This window comes from Megalops cyprinoides, chromosome 19 (genome assembly GCF_013368585.1).
Source record: "Megalops cyprinoides isolate fMegCyp1 chromosome 19, fMegCyp1.pri, whole genome shotgun sequence".
NCBI lineage: Eukaryota > Metazoa > Chordata > Actinopteri > Elopiformes > Megalopidae > Megalops > Megalops cyprinoides.
Window position 1 is genome coordinate 16,737,317 of NC_050601.1, and position 19,320 is coordinate 16,756,636.

General features: G+C 39.9%; 1 protein-coding gene across 1 annotated transcript in view; it reads left to right on the forward strand.

Annotated features, from left to right (window-relative positions):
• crhr1 (corticotropin releasing hormone receptor 1) overlaps window positions 1-19,320 on the forward strand; it is a 95,538-nt gene that overhangs the window by 38,415 nt on the left and 37,803 nt on the right. The window contains exon 5 of the mRNA XM_036552160.1: window positions 12,364-12,449. Coding sequence (XP_036408053.1) covers window positions 12,364-12,449 — 86 coding nt within the window. The remainder of the gene's footprint in view (window positions 1-12,363; window positions 12,450-19,320) is intronic.

A 19,320-nucleotide genomic window follows, 5' to 3' on the forward strand; every position in this document is an offset into this window, starting at 1 on the left:
TGTGTGTGCATGCGTGCGTGCATGTGTTTGTATGTGTGTATGTGTGTGTGTGTTGAGTAGGAGTGAAACAGAATCACCACAGGGCCACTTCAGAGTTTCAGATAAATTCTCCCGCTGCTAGCAGTGAAGGTGGGTTTTGTAAATCAGAGCAGAAATTGTAATAGAACTTTTTTTTGTATATTCACATCCTCATTTTCTAAGCTGTCAGCAGACAAGTATGGCATATAGGTACCTACAGCAGTGATTTAGCTTAAATATAACATTTGGATTGGCATTGTATATTTTTTATTTGTTTTATCCTTATATGTAGAACCAGAGAGTATGAAGAAAATTTAACAATTCATCAATTTTTATGGGGAGGTCAGTTCTACTCAGACAAATTCAAAGGTCTGGAGAGTTTATTAATGACATTATGATTGATGCAAGGACATAGTGTCAAACTTACCATGTGAGCTGTGAATGATAATTATCAGTATATAATTCTGTACATGATTATTTGTCAATATGATTGAAACAATTTTTGCATCAATAAAAATGATCTGCTCTTAGGAACATCTGTGAAACATGATAAGTGGCAGAAGTGATCTAAGGACAGCTGAATGCATTAGCAGTTATGAAGGGTATAAAAACACAAAATTTATGACTGATGAATAAATGAAAACAAGTACAAATAATAATATATTAGCATCCCGTGGAAAAGCTTTAAGAGGCACCTAGGGTACTATGAATAAAATCAAGGGAAAGTGTTTTGGTGGTGATTTTTCACGGATAAATACATCAATCGTTTACCATGCAATTATCCCCCAATATGTGTGTCTACTTGGAGCTTGAAATTAAACTCAATAAATACTTAAACATCTACCTCAGTGAAAGTGCTTAGCTGGACACCGCAAGTAAATATCCCTTATTTGTGAATTATCTGTACAGCCAAACACTTTCCTTCATCCTTGATTTCCTCACAGAACCTGGAGGCCTTTAACCAAGTGCTTTTACACTAAGAAATAATTTAAACAAAGAGATTACACTGCTGGGAGGCTTTTGGCAGCAGCGATAAGTGATCCCATGAGTATACCAGCTCCATTCTGCTGTGGTCGATTTTATTGGTGAGCTCCTGTTTTCTGTGGCAGGTTTAATAGCAACCCAGGCAGTCCTTGGAAAATGAGGGGGAGTGGTTGACAGGATGTGCAGAGTGCTCTGACTCTGTTTTTTAGCGGAGAGCTGGGTCTCTGTGTTCTCTGAACACTGCCAGCAGGGCCAAACACACACCGCTCCTGTCCACATTCTGAGAACTGCTGGTGTCCACATTGGTTTGGCAGCTTCAATCCCTATAAGGGCAAAGACTGGACTGTGATGTTGAGCACATTGTGTGACTTGTCGGGATTGAGAAGTAAGATGGCCATAGTCCATTGCCAGGGGTCATATTGGAGAGGAAAGGGGGCAGAATACTGTTCCACCATCTTGATTTGATAAAAAAAGAAGAATAATGTTTTGGGAAAACCTACGAAAGAGGCTGAGTTTATGTGGTTGTAATAGTTTACAGAGTCCATTGTTCTTCTTTGGCAGCTTACCTCCTTGGCCATCTTGAGACTCTGGGTAATAGCTACTGGCGATTGGCCACTCTTCTGAAGATAAATGTACTGGTGTAGAATAGCCCTTAGTTGTAGGTATCACAAAGAGTGACAATGGATTGACAAAGGAAAGTATGTTGCAAGAAAATGTATTTCCCATGAAGATATGTTATTTGCAAACAACCCTTTCTCATCCCCATGTAAGTAACCTTTGTCTTGCATACAGTGCATTGAAGACCAGAAAGTGGATTATCTGATTATCTGAAGAGTTTGTTGCTTGACGGCGGACTAGTTTTCTGAAACTTTTGTTGTTTTTCCTCAAGCGCCCTTCAGTGGCCCAATCCAGACTTTTTGATAATGCTCAAAGATGAAAGGGATGCTATGTTTTTCCAGCTGTCCTTTCATTTTTCATGATTCTTCTGTGTATCTGAAGAAGTGGCCTCTTATCTCTTAAACAACGAATTCTGTATGCATTTTATTTTGAACTTAGTACAAATGTTGGCCTCTCTTTTCAACAGAACCCTGCTGAATTTTAGGTCATAAGATAAAAGGTCAAGTGCACAGCACCACCTGATATGCTTTGAATTTTCTGTTTGCAGCTTGGCCAGATCTTACATAGATCTTTATGTAACATTACACAAATGTTTCCCTCACCCCTCCCTGGAACGATTTTGATAAAATACTCCTCAACAACAAGATCACAGAGGCCCTTGATAAAAAATTTCACTGACAATTTTCATACTACTCCAGTATTTACAATTCTACTTAAGGCTACCTGTCTTTTCCCGTCAGTTATACATAGTTTTCTTTGTTTCCCTCCTACGTCAGATATTTATATAGTATTTTCTAAATGTGACAGTTTAACATTCATACCACTGTCCACCAAGGATAGCCTTTTATAGAACAGGCAATCATGATTCATAGTGAATCCTGTTGAATATGTATTTATGTGTTACCATTGATATCATATATATTTATTATCATTATATATAGGAAGCAGCAGGTTTTGGTTAATTTTTGCTGCAGAATGTGAACCTTACTATTTTACAGTACACTTGAGGGGCATTTTTCCCCCAAACCACTTGAAGGGAGCCTTGGATGTAAATCATAAAATCATATACCGTTCATACTAATATTTTCCATAAGTTTTATCATTTATTATCTTTTATATGAGTACCATAAGCATATGCAAAAGATAAAACTTTCTTGAACACAAATGCACCATACCTGCATTTCCCAAGAGGTCTTTGGTGTTTAGGGACTTTGCTGAAGATTAAAAAGATATTATATTATATTATAATATTTGTGTTTAATAATAGGAGAGGTAACAAGGAAACCTGCAAGGGCTCTCCTGTCTTTTGTAAAATCTGAACTCCTTGGGAGGAGATTCCTAAAACCTGTGTACAGTATTATTCCCGAGACCCCGAGAGGGAAGTGCGCCAGTGAAACAGGGGCAACTCAGACACAGTATCACCTGCATGTCAGTAGTAGCAGCCCTGCTTTATCATTCAGTGTATTGTATCTGCTGCATTTTAGCAATGTGACAGTGTCTATCAAAACGTGTCAGGGCTCCCGCCCCCTAGCTGCTGTGTTTTTGTTTTTCCCTGTCCATGTGCTTTTGTTTTCCTTGTGTTCTAGCCCTGCCCCGCTCTCCACCCTGTCTCCCCCCACCTGATTGTCTCCACCTGCCTGCCTGCACACCTGCTTCCCATCACCTCATCAGCCCAGCCCTATATCTACCCTGCTTGTCTCTGTCTTGTTTGCCAGTTTGTTTTAGTGTTTCGACCTGTTTCATCCCTGCCGTTGTTTTGTTCCCCTGTTCGCTGTTTTCGCCTTTCCTGCCCGTATCCTGACTACGATTCTGCCTGCCACCTGGACTCGATTGCCTGATTTCTCGCCTGCCTGGTTCCCGACCCTGTCTGCCCCAATTCCCCGACTTTGGCTTTGCCCCCGGACTGCTGCTCTGTGTTTTGAACCCTGCCTGTCTCTGACCGTCCTTCTGCCTGCCGTTTTAATAAACGCCCTGAACCTGAAGATCGCTTGGTCCGCGTTTGTGTCCTGGTCACTCCCGTGACAAAACGTACCTGCTACCTTTTGAAAAGGGAGCGAACTGGTTAAAGGAATTACGTTTGATTCGAAGCTTATACGGAAATATTGCTCTAAATTTTATTTCATGTTTCCATGGGACAACACAAGGAAAATGCTGATCTGTTTCACAGAAGGCTGCCCATGGAAACTCATCTGTTGTTGTGGCTAGCAGCCTGATAGTCTAAATGACCATATGACCATGATGGATATGACCATAATTCTCTTCACTGTGAACTTGATGCTTCCTCAAGGAATTGACTAGCAGCTGCGGAGTATTAGTCAGCTTCTGACTGGACTTCTGCAGTGTCCAGAGCACAGCCAGGAGATTTCCCTGACTCAAAGCAGCAGAGCAGAGGTATCATTTGCGTTTCATCAACATCAATACCTGTCCTTTTAGCCTCTCAATCATGTTACACGGGGAGTATTTTTTTTGCATGCCATCAGTCTTGCCATAAATCAGCTTGCATGAAAGATGGAGGGAAAGTGGTGATGGTCCGTGTCCTGGACTCTCTCCCATACCCCTCCTCTCCAGCTGCACCCAGATCTGCCACGATCAGCTGAAATGAATTCAGTGTTTTCCACTGTAATGACTCAGCATTCGTTTCACTGCTGCTCCTGCCTCTACTTTCTATCCAAGATAATACGGGCCACAAAACGCAGAGAGTCGGCAGTCTCAGGATTAGCAGCGTCTGTATTCTTCCTCTGCCTCCAATGCAGATTGATCTCTGGGAACGGAGGGCCACCGAAATGGAGGCATCCCAGGCAAATGCAAAAGCCATCACCATCCTTGTCAAATGAGACTAGGAGCTGAGACGGGGGAAAAAGAGTTGGCATCATATGATAGAGAATTATACGGTAGCCTATCATTACATCTCTCAATCCTTATCTCTCCACTGTTTACTTCCCCTAATTACAATTGCTTCAAATACTAGATGAAAGAGGATGAAGGGGGTAAAATGCCTGCTATTGACTGATTTGCTTTTGCACTCCAAGCACACAGCTGTCCTGAAAGGCCCTGGCTAACTGGAGATCATTCTGCTTGCAAGGACTGCAGAAGCATTTCCACATTAAAGGTCCTCGTTAATGCATACATATTTATGTAATTACTTCATTTGAGAGGAGCCTGTGCTGGTTCTATGAGAGAGTAGAACCTAGGGGAAGTGTTCCCTTGGATGCATGATGCTTTTCACAATCAGTCATGTAAGGGTCTATATCTTATCCATGGATTCAGTTAACAAGCCATGAGGGTAAGGGTGTTGTCTTACCCCTCCTCAAATCTTAACGTCATAAGTGGAGGAAGAAGGTAGAAAGGAGATGGAGCAAGGATGCCATGAACAGCTGACATGGAAAGAAAGTTGTAAGAGGGATTTTTGTATGAGCAGATAGAACCAAGTTTTCTTGGTTTAGGTAATTGCATAGGGATTGTCTGAATATCCCCCAATCTTTGTTTGAAATTTTAATTAAATCTGACTCACAATTAAATGTGAGTGTTGCCCTTTATCTTCCAAAATACTGCTTTGTGAGTTCAGTAATATTAATTTAAACATTCCGCTTGCTTTGAAGAAAAGTCACACTTACAGCTAATTGTGAGTCAAGAGTTCATGACAAAAGTTATTCCAGTCCAGGGCTGATGCACTTGTTATGTCCTAAACATATTTCAGGGGGTACATTTTGAAGTTTTGAAGTGCCAGTTTCCTACAGGAAACTTGTACAAAACGCTCCAGTTACATATACTGAACTGAGACATTGATGTACATAATTCTGCTGTCAGTTTTTTTTTTTTTTAATTAAACGAGATTAGAGTAACATAACATTTTCACTCCCCAACAACAGCCCATGCCAGTTAACCCAATAAAACAGATCATCATCTATGACTTCTTTCACCTTGATGGTAATAGTAATGGCAATAATGCGGTTAACATTTCTGAACACAAGTGAAGTGTCTCCAAATGAAGGCCAAGTACAGGTACATTGTGTAGAAGTACATAAAAAGTATCTATTTAGTTGAGTAGAGTTAATAGTAATCAAAACACTCCATTTTGTAGATTTCAGTCAGAACTCAGTGCTGACTGACCTTGCCTCAGTTGGCAAGGTCAATGTAACCAACCACTTTGACTGAAAAGATATAAATTCTCTTTAAAGGGAAAACATTGCAGAATATCTGTTTTTCACTGAAGAGGAAAACAGAGAAAAATAATAACATTCTTAATGGGTTGATTTTGTGCCATTGAACTTGAAACTGTATTTTTATAGACCATTGCTGCCCTGAGTATTTGTGAAGATGGTAGAACCATTGGCAGAGATGTAGAGGTATGCACAGGGGGTGTCACCACAAGAATGTTAGGTTACCATCTGGCAGGTGCCTGTCCTCATGTTATGCTATGTCCAGGACAAGGTGCCTGCATGGTGGCATAACTTACAGTACCCGAGGATGAGGTTATCAGAACAATGCTGCTAAACTTTTCAGACAAGATCTAGCTATATTTTAACAGGACAATATTCAGCGAGTGGGGTAACAAAGAGAGAATTCGTCCGATGATCAGCGATCTGCCAAGAAATGGCATTTGGGCCTAAACACACAGCTGTAGGTTCAGCTGCCATAGAGAAAGGAGAACCAGTGTTCCTCAGTCCCAGTGCACACAGATCAAAAAATCAACTCTGCAAAACGTTACAGAAATAGTTCCCAAAAAAATTCCATAAAAAAATTCAGTCACAGCTGCAGATTGTACCAAGCCAGCACAAAAGTGCATCAGAAAAATTGAAATTTACCATTTTCTCGGGAGGGAAATCAAGTGGACATTCGATGCTGAAATTAAAGTCCAGACAAAACTAATGCCCTTAAAACGAGTGCCTCAGGGTCAGGTACAAAGTGATCCATGGAAAAATGAACAAATTTGTATGGGATTGATGACAAAAAACCTTACAGTGCATTTACCAAGCCCTGTGACCGATAAAGGTCACCTATAAAATATTCTAAAAGAAGACGTTCATTGATTTTTCAAATGCTGAAGTTCCATTGTTTATTGATTTCAGTTTTTATTAGGTTTTATTAGGATTTTTGTTTTTTTGTCTCATTCTCATTATTCACTAGGTCTTGTGCTAGCTTTTTTAGACCACAAATCATATTTGATATTCATGGAGTATTTCCGAGAGTGTCATGTTTCACAGTTTTTTAATTGGCATTGCTTGAGAATAGGCTGAGGGGAACTGGCATCCCCAGTCCCTGAAAACACAATTTCTCACAGTCTGGAGACTTGGCAGTGTATTTGTTTAAGTAAAGATCTGCTGTTTCCATTCTCACTTTTCCATCTCAGCCCAGGAACAGGGGTGGACCATCCATGTGGATGAGGCACAGAACCACTGCAAACACAAAAAGTATCTTGATCCATTCAAAAATATTGAGTACACAAAGGTCAGTGGTCAGAGTTTATTATAAATGAGGGAGAGAGGCTCATGAAGAGACTGTCTGTGTTTCAGGCTCCAATGCCACGGCAGTGTTAGCCATTGATTCGAGACTAGAGAGAGCTAAGCAGCATGATCATTATTTTCATGTTTTATGCCAAATAGCCAATCTTGAAAATCCATAACACACGATCAGTGGCACATGAATCATATGTTTTTGCAGCACATAAAAAATTGCACTCCTTTCATTAAATTTTAATTTGTAATAATGTGGTGCTAAAAATGGAAAATTTAGCACAGCGCATTATACAGCACTCACATGCATCTGTGTGCATTCACTGTTGGCACAACCTGTCATATAGTTACACACAGGTAAAAGTATAACATGATTAAAATGATTTTCTGATAAATTATAGAAATCCATATAAATTATGCAAATAATTTGTTGCAAACATAATGTATATGGCACTAGCTGGGGATGGGAAGTGGAAAACTTCATTTGGTTCTGAACTTTGAAATAAACTATAAATTCATTAGAATTAATCTTTAATGACATGCAAATTAAGAAATGAGGCCTGCTGGTTGGTGTAGCCATCTATGACGTTCTTTGGTTGGAAAAGAATACTCTTTTATGCGTTGTAAAATAATGGTATTCGTATTTACTTCATTTTTAGCATTGGCATATATTCCAGAATTTTCACCTTCACCTTTAGGAACAACCAACAGCACAGTGAAAACGTCAGTTTTAAAGGTTAATTTGGATATATCACATAGAAGCAAGACACATGGCTGTGAAGTCATCAAGACGCATAGCGACGAGTAGCTCCGTTGTCAACCATCTAGAAAACAGTTAACATTTCACAAAATCTTGAGGTCCAAAGCAAACATGCAGAAGGAGAAGTCATAAAACAGAGTCTCAAAAAGCACTGTCATTCCTAAATATGTGTGAAAGTCCAGATTTTGGTGTTTGAAAGAACAAAAGAAGAAAAGTCACCTGTTGATCCACATTTTTACTTGAGTGGCACTGCTGCCCAGGACACTCCATGAGATGCACAATGAATGTGAATGATGAATCTTTCTCATTATGCAGTTTACAGCCCACTTGTAGTAATGGAAAAATTGTTTTGGACAGTGTTAGATCTTGACATACTCCAAAAGACAAAAGTTGTTGCTTCTCATGGTGGGGCTTATGTGGCTATTTGGCCAGTCTAACTCCCACAAGACTCCCAAGACTTTTGATCCACAGGAATACCATACAACATAAAACACATTATTTCGACTACTGCAGTTTTTAACAAATCATACATAACATACGGCTGCCACTGTTAACCCAGTTGAAAGAAATGTTGCTATTTATGACTACAATGATATATCACAATGGTAATTCCAAAAATGCTATTGTAACATGAATAATAAGAATAGGAAAATGTAATTATGCTGAATGGAGCTGAGGTTAAGGTACAGAGTGGTCTTCTGAAAAGCATCATTTTAGTGTGATCTTCCCAAAAGGCCAATGAGTCAAAGTCAGCTACAGGAGAACTCAAAAAGGCACCTATGCCTTTAAAAAAGGAAAGGAAATCAATGAAAAAAATAATAACCCTTTTTTACTGGAATGTTTTTTTGTACTCACAAAACAAAACTAGAGCAAGCCAAAGAACCTAAATAGGACAACTCACTCTTCACTGGTTGCTCTCTTGGTATGCTGGGAATATTGGTTTTTTCTTTCTTGATTTTTGACAAGGCTTAACATACAGCAGGTTAAATCACCTCTAAATTCCATGAGCTCATCACCTGTGGCCTATGAGATGATGCAGAGGTCTGAGGATAAGGTGGGTCAGGTGGGTAGGGAATGTTGATTAGGCAATGAGGACCACCAGTGGAGCAGGGCTCATTACCCAGAGCTTGGGTGTTTACATTAGATTAGATCACATTACATGCATTTAGCAGACCCTCTTATCCAGAGCAACTTCCATCACAATTGAGCATAACTGCATCCATTCAATATAAACAAGCAACTGATAAGCAACTCCTAGATGAGCAACTGCAGCCATATCCCTGGGCAACATACTGAACCCAAATTGCTTCAGTAACTTTCCAGCTGTATGCATAAACTGTTAAAAAAAACTCTAAAGTCATTTTAAAAAGTTAAAAGTTATCTACTTTAATATATGGAAGAGTTTACATCCTATACATTCAATATTCTAATTTACTCTAATTGCAGGTTTGTATCCCACACATGATACTTTCAAGCAAGATAAACAAAGAAATTACCCACCTCCAGATGCCTGAGATTATCGAGTGAGAGCGTGAAGCAGAAATCCCGATGCGTGGGCAGCGCGTTTATTGAATTGCTGTCTTATTGCACCGGTTCGTTGTGCTCCCACATCACTATATTGCTGAAGCCCAGAGCTCTGGGGTTGGCCAGGCCCGCTTCTTTACCTCTGTGAGTGTGCTGTGTTCATCAGTGTCAACCTGGCCTGATTCCCAGCAGGGATTGTGTTTATTATAGGAAGGGGTTAGAAATCGATGCGGGCCTTGGCGAGCAAAACCCAGCGCGCAGCGCCGACGAGATGAGAGCAGGGCGTGTTCAAGGTCAGTCTCGATGCATCGCCTCTGAGTGCACGGATGCCAAGCCATTTTACCCCTGGGTCTGTGTCGTAGAGAGAGTGCCCCGTCACGACATTCTCCTGCAATGTAAGCCTTTTTACGAGACCTAAAATGCCACAGACTACCTGCCTGGAAAGTTCTAGAAAAATCACACATCTGATGAGATGGTTTACTGCTTTGCAGCTCTCTAAAGTGAAGTTTATACTTTGTGTAAATGGGTCAGCTATGGCCGTCTGAATGACTTAACCATCTAATTATAGTTATGATAGCGGACAGGTATTGATCTGGGCCTCATCCACACGCTCTACAACAGAATTAAGTGATTGAGCGGGCGATATGATTAATATCCATGAAGTAGCCAGTCACATGTTAATGGGCTTCTCATTGACGATGAATTGAGAGTGGCATCAGCTTTTATTCATGTTGATCTGTATGAATGTCAGCCTCTTGTTGCTGTGAGTGCCAGCACCAGAGATAGATACTGGAGTTAGATAGGTTCACAAAAGGATTGTGTGTCAGTTATGACCCAAACAGGGTGAGAAAAAGCTGTAAAAACCGCACTAGGCCTGATTAGTTGCAATAAGCCTTTAAAGTTAAGAATTGTATTATGGGAATAATGGCAGCTTTCTATAACATAGCCACAACCGTAGCTAGAAGGAAACACATGCACATAAAAGACTATATGGAGAAAGGTCATGATCATGGCAGCTTTGTTTTCTGAACAGGTCTACTGGGTGATTAGCGGCATGGCTTGTTAGAGAATGCCAGCTAAAAGATTGGCACATAATGGAAACACATCAACTTCCAAAAACAGTACAAGTCCAGATCCACCATCCCCTTTCTTTCAAACCCACTTCTCTTTGCCCAAATTCAAGACTTCATGAATTGTGCGTACACAAAGCAAAATTGACTCGGAATATTTCAAAAATGGCACCTCATTATTTGTCCTTTTTGTTTTTTTGGATTGTGAGACACTTGCGGGCTTAGTTCAAAGTCGTTACAGTATTTATAGCTTTTTGTGTTCGCTAATTGTGACCAGCGGCAATCCTTTTGGTTGGCTGCATAATCACCTGCTGTGCATAACTCTGTTTCATGAATGTGTCGTAAATTTTCTGCTAATAGCCACTGAGTTTGACTCGCTGAAGGCCAAGTGATTAGTGGCTGGCAGTTGTTCTTTGTGGACCTACCCTGGAGCCTGCTTAAGGTCTGAAGGCAACACCTTTGGACTTACAGAGTTCATGCCACTTTACAGACAGTCACAATTTAGTCGCTTCACATGGTAACGATGTCTGCAAGTAAATCAGATTCCCTGAAAAGCATTTGGTTTGATTTGATTTGTGCTTTCAATATGCTAGACCAGCACTTTGGTTTAGCTATTTGGGGGCCTGACTCTTGCAGAATTACAGATGAATAATAGATTAATAGATAATTAATAGATGAATGTTCAGTGAATAAAATGATTCATTGCTGGACTGTTCAGCGATACTTAAGAGGTGGGCTAGGCTGCACTAGACTCAGATGAGATCAGCGCCATGCAGAGTAAATTCATTGTCCCTTCAAGAGATACACTGAGCAATTTTGTATTACTGGAACCACTTTACATAGCTGGGAAGGCAAAGAGGAGCCAAATGAAAAAATATGTAACTGATTTTTCTACTTCTAATATGATTCTGTGGATATAACTAGAACTGTAATTAGAGCTGCCTTTGTGTTTTCAGGGGGCATCTTTGCCTTGGTCTCCCAGAGTATGTTAGAAACATATGTCCTTTGTTAGGAAATCAGATACAGGCATGCTGTGGTTTGCATTCAGTTGCCTAGTTTCTGGTTTTGTTTTGCCATATTTTGCTTGTTCCTGCTTTAGCACACCTCAGACCTCACAAAGCTCTACGTGGATGGGCTTTTTCACCATAAATGCTTTAAAATGCTTCAAACCTTCACTTTTTTTTCTCTGCAGCATAAAGGATCTGAGATCCTTCTCTGCAATCTCATGTAGAGTAATCTACTGGGAAGTTCATTCACCTGAAATGATGATTGTCTTTTCAATGAGAGACTCAATGTAAGCAAGGCAAAAAAAAAATCCATTAAACTGCTAATTGTCCTGTGTCTGATTTTGATTGTTTTGCTTGATTATCAAAATGTCCCACATGAGATGCAATTGGGTGAAAGGGGAATTAGCTACAGATGGGTGATTATTGTCTAAAGTGACACACTGGCTACTCATGCAAAACAATCAAAAACAATTCGGAACAATTGCCAGTTTAAAGGTATGCTTTTTGCCCTCCCCTAATCCAAGCTCAGAAGCCTCCACTACTAACTGCAGGCAAAATTGTTTGAGCAGTGGGTGGGTTGGTCACTTCCTCTCAGGGGTGCACTCATGCGAGGAATGCTCGGTGCTTTTCCAATTTACCCTCCTCACTCTTCACTACAGAGCTGCTGCCGGTGAGATACATGAATATAACATTCGATGAACTGTTTGATAGACGGCGCAGAATGTAGCAACAGGAAATATGGGGCTCAGCTGATATACTACAGATGTTTCTTGAAGATATGGCAAACCGAGGGGAGGGCTGAAGATAACAAAGAAGTTAAAGAGAGGGAAGTAAGGCTACGATTGCAGGTGGCCTTCAGCTGTCCCTCTCCCAGAGTGAGGGTGCTTATGGTGGCCAGCTGTCAAACTAATCTCTCCTTTTTTTTGCAGACAACGTGTACAGGGAATGCCTCTCAAATGGGACCTGGGCGATGAAGGGCAACTACTCGCAGTGCCAGGCCATACTGAATGAAGAGGTATGGTAGCTATGCAGCAACAAGCACCTGACTCTACTGTGTGACCTCGAGACCTTGTGGAACGCTCAAGTGCTTTCACTTTGGTCATGCAGTGCTGTTTGGCTGCTTTTCTGTAGTCATGTAGTGTATGTAGTGTATATGTTTTTGTTGTGCTAGGTTTTTTTTTTTTTAATGCAGGCAGAAGAACTATACCTACCTTTAATACAGCCTGTGATCTTATTCCTGCCATGTCTGGAACCTGGGTTCCAGAACTGAAGCACAGTGCAAATCACATTTTCAGGGGCTCCCTGAGACAGACCTTTTACAGACCCCCTGGAACCCTCAAATACTGTAACATGGATAGGCTGAGAGCAGGCACAGAGCATGATGATTCTGCGCATACTGTATCTAAGAACTTAACAACCTTTTAACATCCACATGGTTGTAGTGTAGCACAGCAGGTAAGGAGCAGAACTCGTAGCCGAAAGGTTGCCGGTTCAGTTCCCCGCTAGGGCACTTCTGCTGTACCCTTGGGCAAGATATTTGATCCACAATTGCCTTGGTAAATATCCAGCTGTGTAAATGAATAACATTGTAAAAAACCTGACTGTAACTGATGTGACTTGCTCTGGGTAAGAGTGTCTGCTAAATGCTGGTAATGAAATGTAACAACTTGTGAGGTTTTTTTTTGTAGAGTTGGCCTCTACATCACTAAAATCTCACTTCAAAACTGTTGTCTGCTACTACAAAGCTGCCTTTGTGAAAGCGTTGTCATCTCACCTTAAAAGAGACACATTTTCCCTTGTTCACTCTTCCATCTGTAACTGTTCAATATGGAGATTTTTTTGTCCATTGTCATCGGGTGCAACAAGCCTCTGGAATTGCACATGTGCCGCCTGCTAATCAGATCTGTGGTCGAGGAGGTAATAGCACTAATGCTGAAGGCTCCTGGGCTTGTTTTTCCCTTCCCCTGCCCTACATTAATAAAAGCCTGTCAACATCCAGTGTGAGGACTGATGAGAGGCTGCTGCTGCTGCTGCTGCTTGTAACAGGCAGGCAGATGCACCCACAATGCACAGCTCATACTGGGTTACTTCTGCTGAAAGAAATGCCATTTGCCACATGAAGGGGTTCAGTTTTGTATGTGAGGACCCCATGCTGGATGGCTGTTTACAACAATTTTGAAGCAGAATTGGATGTAGCTGCTAGATTAAGTAGTTTCAGTGCAATACTGGTGGGAGGTGTAGCATTTAATTCTAGTTGCTCATTGTTGTAACTATAGAAGATTTTCCTTTAATTGGATTAAAAAAAACATTTTTGTGCATTGTCTCCACATTGCTCAAAATCATTCATAACAGCGCCAAGGCCTCCCAAGAAGAAATTATGCTTGCCAGCTGCTTTTATCTTCAGTTTCCCCCTGAAAGCCTCTGCCATTCCAAAGCTGTGATCGCTTGGTTTGCTCCGTAGCTTGACCTAAGCTTTGCTCAGGGCGGCCGTGGAGACATTTTGGCCTCAGTTCAAATATTCTGGTGAGAACCCGACTCAGGCATAGGCAGAGCATGACAGGTCAGCGCTGTGCCGTCTGTCAGAAAACACTCTGCTTATGAGATAACACAGGGCGACAGTTAAGGAACACTTTCTGTTATGTCAACATGTGCTGTGGTTGTTGTAAGGCTGGAGTCTGGAACTGAGAGTCACGCGTGAGGGTTTTGTTGTTCGTGATTTAAAATTGTTGGCTGGGCACTACTTTGCCCTTGACAAATGGTCTCTACAAGAACAACATCTATAATAATAGTAATGATAGTCTTTTTCAATCACTTATCATTGAACAATGCTTAAAAAACCTGGTTTTAAAATATGGTGATGGGTCATTAAGACATTTACAAAAAAAGTTGTGATATGTCTATATATGTATAGTGTCCCTGTGTGTATAAATTCTTATTGTGCTAGTGTATTCAGTGTGCACCCCAACTCAAGTTCTGGCTCACTGCCCTGATGACACCACTGAATCATTAGCATGCTGCACGTTTCAGGAAGTCAATTGTTCTTTCTGTCTGCAATTTGAACAACTTGTTCTTTCTCCGTTTTAAGATGTCAGTTGGCCTAAATACACAAAGAACATCGCAGTGATATATCACATCATCCTAAACAGAGCTAAGTTTCTGCATTTATGATTGAACATTTTTAATGCACAGCTTTAAAATGACAAAATACCTGTTTCATTTACATTGAGGAATTGTTAACCCTCCTCTGTCCACCTCACTATCACAAAGGATGCTGGACAATTTGTAGATTTGTTATGGCACCAATTGCATTTTCATATTTCATTTTTTCATTTTCATATAAACAGGGCAGTACTCTTGTATGCAAAGCACCTGATTGCATCTTTAATTGATGGTCTTTTTTAATGTATTTGATGTGGAATCATTGTGCACAAATGTTTTGATTATGAATGCATTGAAGTGTTTTTTAGCAAGGACCAATTGATTCTTTATCATTACACTGATTTTGTTCATCTTACAGAAGGAACATTATAATAATGTGTGTTGCTTTGAAGTATTGTAAAACCAAATGAAAGGTACAGCTCTACAGTGCAGACGGTTATAGCAATGTATTTTATGGCTGTGGGAAAAGGAGATTATTCTTGCATTATTCTTCACGCAAGCCTTATGTTGATAGAATCAGTGACACTTAAATTTTTGGTCAGGTACAGATGATTAGGTACTGTTCTTATATGATTACTCGAACAGAACTGAAGTCACCATCAAACTCTCTATTGACTTCCTTGATTGTAGCAGGTATATATAGTTAGATGACAACCAGACATATTCATCTAAGAGCAGGCAGTTTTCTTCCTAATTGTTTTTAAAAACAATATTTTTGTTAAGTTGAGCAATAGTCACATGACATGAAAATAATTACATTCCCACAAGGAGAATATGACTCCAGAATTACAAAGAACAACTATAAAAGCCCAGCAGTCCCAACACCTGGAAGTTTATATGTCCTGATTGGGATGTTATCAAATGTGACATCTTTTTAGGAGATGTATTCTTTGAGCTTCCTATGACTCTAAACAGACCTTGCGGTACAACTGAGTGCAGTCACCTGATCTGAAGCTTTGACTGCAATACAATTCATGGTGTATATCAATTTACATGCCCATTTGATTGCGTTTATATATTTTGAACTAAAGGAAATGGAACATGAAAATGTTGCCTATGTTACCCTATAGCAAAACATTTTAAAATGATTCACAGTAGTAAACAGTACCTTTTAAATGTACAGATATTGTGATAGTGACCAGAAATGTTCAAGGTGGGATAGTCTTTAAGACAAATTCTAGTGAAAATCATGCACGCTGTGTTTGGAGTAGTTTGGGTGTATTCAGCTAAATACGCCATCGGACTAGTACTTCTTTATTTTTTTAAAAAAGTAAAAACGTCATCAAAAAGTTAGATTTCAGATGACAGATAAAAAAGGTATTTATGGTGTTCATAAGGCGAGGGATAAAACGCTGGAGATGTGGGCACTGCCATTGATTCTGTTGGATTCAAATCGGGCAACATAACAACATCTGCGCTCGCTGCAAGACTGCAAGTCCCTTCCCAGCCAGAAGTGCATTGTCCTTGGTCGCTTCACCGGACACCGCACTGCATTTTGTCATGGAGTCATGGAGTGATACACTGTCATTCCATAACGGTCTGTTTTCTGTGTTTAAATAAAGGAGGTACATTCATCTCTAAATCTTCTTATAACACATGCGGTTTGTCAAGCTAAATGGCAAAAATGCAAATAACAAAATTAGTAGAACTTTGGGACTACTATCTGGCAGATTCTAAAAGTAATGTTGGAAGTAATACCATTTGCAGTAGGAAAATGGCACCAGCACATAGCAGAGGGGTATTTGGCATGTCTGACGTGTGTGTGGAGATGGTGAAAAAAAAAAAAAAAGAAATTTCATTTTCAGTTTAAGAAAACATTTTCCTGGAAGTGTTATGAAGTTCAAACAAGAACACATGTTCTGTGTTTCTGATTTTAACCTTACTGGTTATGTTTTGATACACTGTAGTTGTGCTATATTTTTAAATACGACAGTATCTTTAAAACATTTTCTGAAATTAAAATATTTTCTTAATTAGCATTATTTTACTCTGCAACTTGGATTCATGTTTTTTGTCATTCGTCTTCAGGGATGTATGGTGATCCTTGTCATTAACTGTGTTAGAAACAGTCACTCTCAGTTGGTATGACTTCCTTGGTAACATGGTCACCTGAATTAGCACATGCCTGTATAGCCACAATTACTAATGGATAGTTGAATAATTGACAAACGGCTTGATTTGCAACATCAGTTTCCATCTGGGAACAGGCGAGATTCGTGTTCTTCTGGTTCTAGTTGGTTATTTTAAATAATTTAAGTGGGTTTTGCCAGTGCAATAAATGCATGTTAAATGGATGATTCCTTCAAGAAGAGAGCCTTGGATTTTCTCCTGGAGATGTAGCCCAATTTGTTTTTTCAAAGCTAAGGTTTGCTAGGGAGCAGTTGTATTTTATATCTTTAAAATGGCTAATTTGGAGTTGTTCTACTTTGTGTACCCATCTTACCCAGGCAGCTGGTAGGATGTACAGCATGCTTGTGCATGTTTTGGGTAGCTTCACAGTCTTCACTGCTTTCATCCTAGTCTGCTAACATAGTGCTTATATACATGTATTCTTTATGGTTTGAAAAATTAGTCATACCTGTTTATAAATTGTGTCAGTTGTGAAAGAGCATAGTCATCTCTGTTACAAATTCTAACTCGCGATGTTTATGGAATATCCTTGTTTCATTTCAAGGCAATAAACCTGCAACAAAACCTCACTTTAAAATGTTAATGTAAAACCCGTCATAATTTCTTGAATGTGTTGATAGTTCAGGGCCTGAGACTAAACCCCACTGCTTTCTATTTCAGTAACAAAACAGTCTACCACTAAAATAAATTCACCAGCAACGCGTGAAGTGATATCATCATCAGCACCCCCAGTGGAGATGGGTTGCATGACACTGTAACTCCAGCCCCTCTGAAGTATTTACAGTGAGACTTGAGGAACTGGGTCTAGACCTAAATAAGTAATGCAAGGAGGTCATTTAGGAAATGCTGAAAAGTAGACCAGACCAACCACACCTTTTATATTTCATGTGCTAGCCAACCGAAATTGTGTGGTGAGAAGACGACAGACAGTTCCTATCGATTTAGGAACAGTGTGACACAAAATAACTTTTCTCGTAACAGACTTCATTTTTCATTAAAGCAGTTGTGAAGTCTGCTGGTGGGGAAAATGAAGCATTGAACCATTTGAACTAGCAGTCTCTGAATAGATTCGCTAACATTCACAAACATTAACAATGCAGGTTTCCCTGCCACAGTGACATCTTCTGGAATGTGGAAGTCAGGGTATCGAACTCTCCAGTTTTGGTTACAATCAATCAATCAATATTCGCCCAATTATATATTTTCTACTTTCAAGGCTAACATAACAGATTAAGGTATTATTTCACACATGACACATGTGATGTGTGTCATTTGTCATTTTACATCAAAGCTCTGTAGTTACCTTATTGTGACTTATCGATGAGTTATGGTAAGTTCTCTTAGCTATCTGTAACAGAATATTAATAACACATCTCATGAGTTTAAGGATTAGTTTTAACGTGTGACCCTCCAGCATCAATGGCACAACCAATGTCTCAGTGAACACAACATGTTGGTTTGTAAAGACGACTCCTTTGTGAAGTTGAGTCGGAACCTAATGAAAGTTACCTATACCTATGTTAGAATCGTATTTTCAATGTAGTAGCCAGCCACCTAGCATCTTATTGGTATGGGTGCTAGCTAACTTTCATTAAGTCTGAGTTCAAATAGCATCAGCTGCTTGGCGATTTTACTGTGTGCAATCTTATTATGCATGGATGTACTGCAATGATCATTCATACTAATCGATGTCAGTTTAATTGTACCTGTGGCAGCATTATTCATAATATTCATAATAATTCAAGTCCATAATGTTCCAGCCAGAAAGTTGAAAACAGTAAACATGCAAAATTACTTTCCTAGCTTTTCTAAAGGCTTTTCTAAAACTTGCTCCAGAGCACAATTTTTTAGCTCATGCTCAGAATAATTAAGGGGTAGAACACTACACTGATTGGCTTTGAATGAAAAGCTTTGCTGTTTGAATGTGAGGCTTGATCGAAAGCAGAGACCATCTGTGAGTGTTCGGACTCCTACCATTTACCCTACCATGATTATTGATTTTCTTAATGTCAATATTATTGTCATTTTTTATTTCTTTCTGTACACCTAGATGTGCTTTTAGATATGTGTTAGATATTCAGAATGCAAAGCTGCTTTCTAGCTCGAAGTTCCCCTTCCAATAACTTTTCCCTCAGCACCCTTAGAACCACAAATGCCCCCCTGAAGGCACGTAATAAATTAAAAAGCTTTCAGGTCATGTTCACTCTTTTTGGGTCAAGTTGCTTCTCACTTGTAGTTTCTATGAATGGCAGACAGATCTAAGTTTTATTAGATACAGTGCAGGCTTTCCATGCTGTACTTGGTCAAGACCATTAAACCTGTCCTCTAAAAAATAATCAGCACATTTCTGTTGCTCTTTGAGCTTTATGAATAATTAACATTAATAAAAAAATAAAGGCTTGCAGGCAAGGGGGGCTGTTTGAAATAGCAACGGTGCTAGTCTTATGAAACCTGCACAAGTTGGGTTTGATGCAAGAGTGACGTTAGCTGGCACCGAATGCACGGAAGCCATGTGACCCCCCCTCCATGAATCCTCCGTGGTTGCCCGAGGCCCCTTCGGGGAGGAGAGGCGGCTGCAGACTGCCCACTCTCGCTGC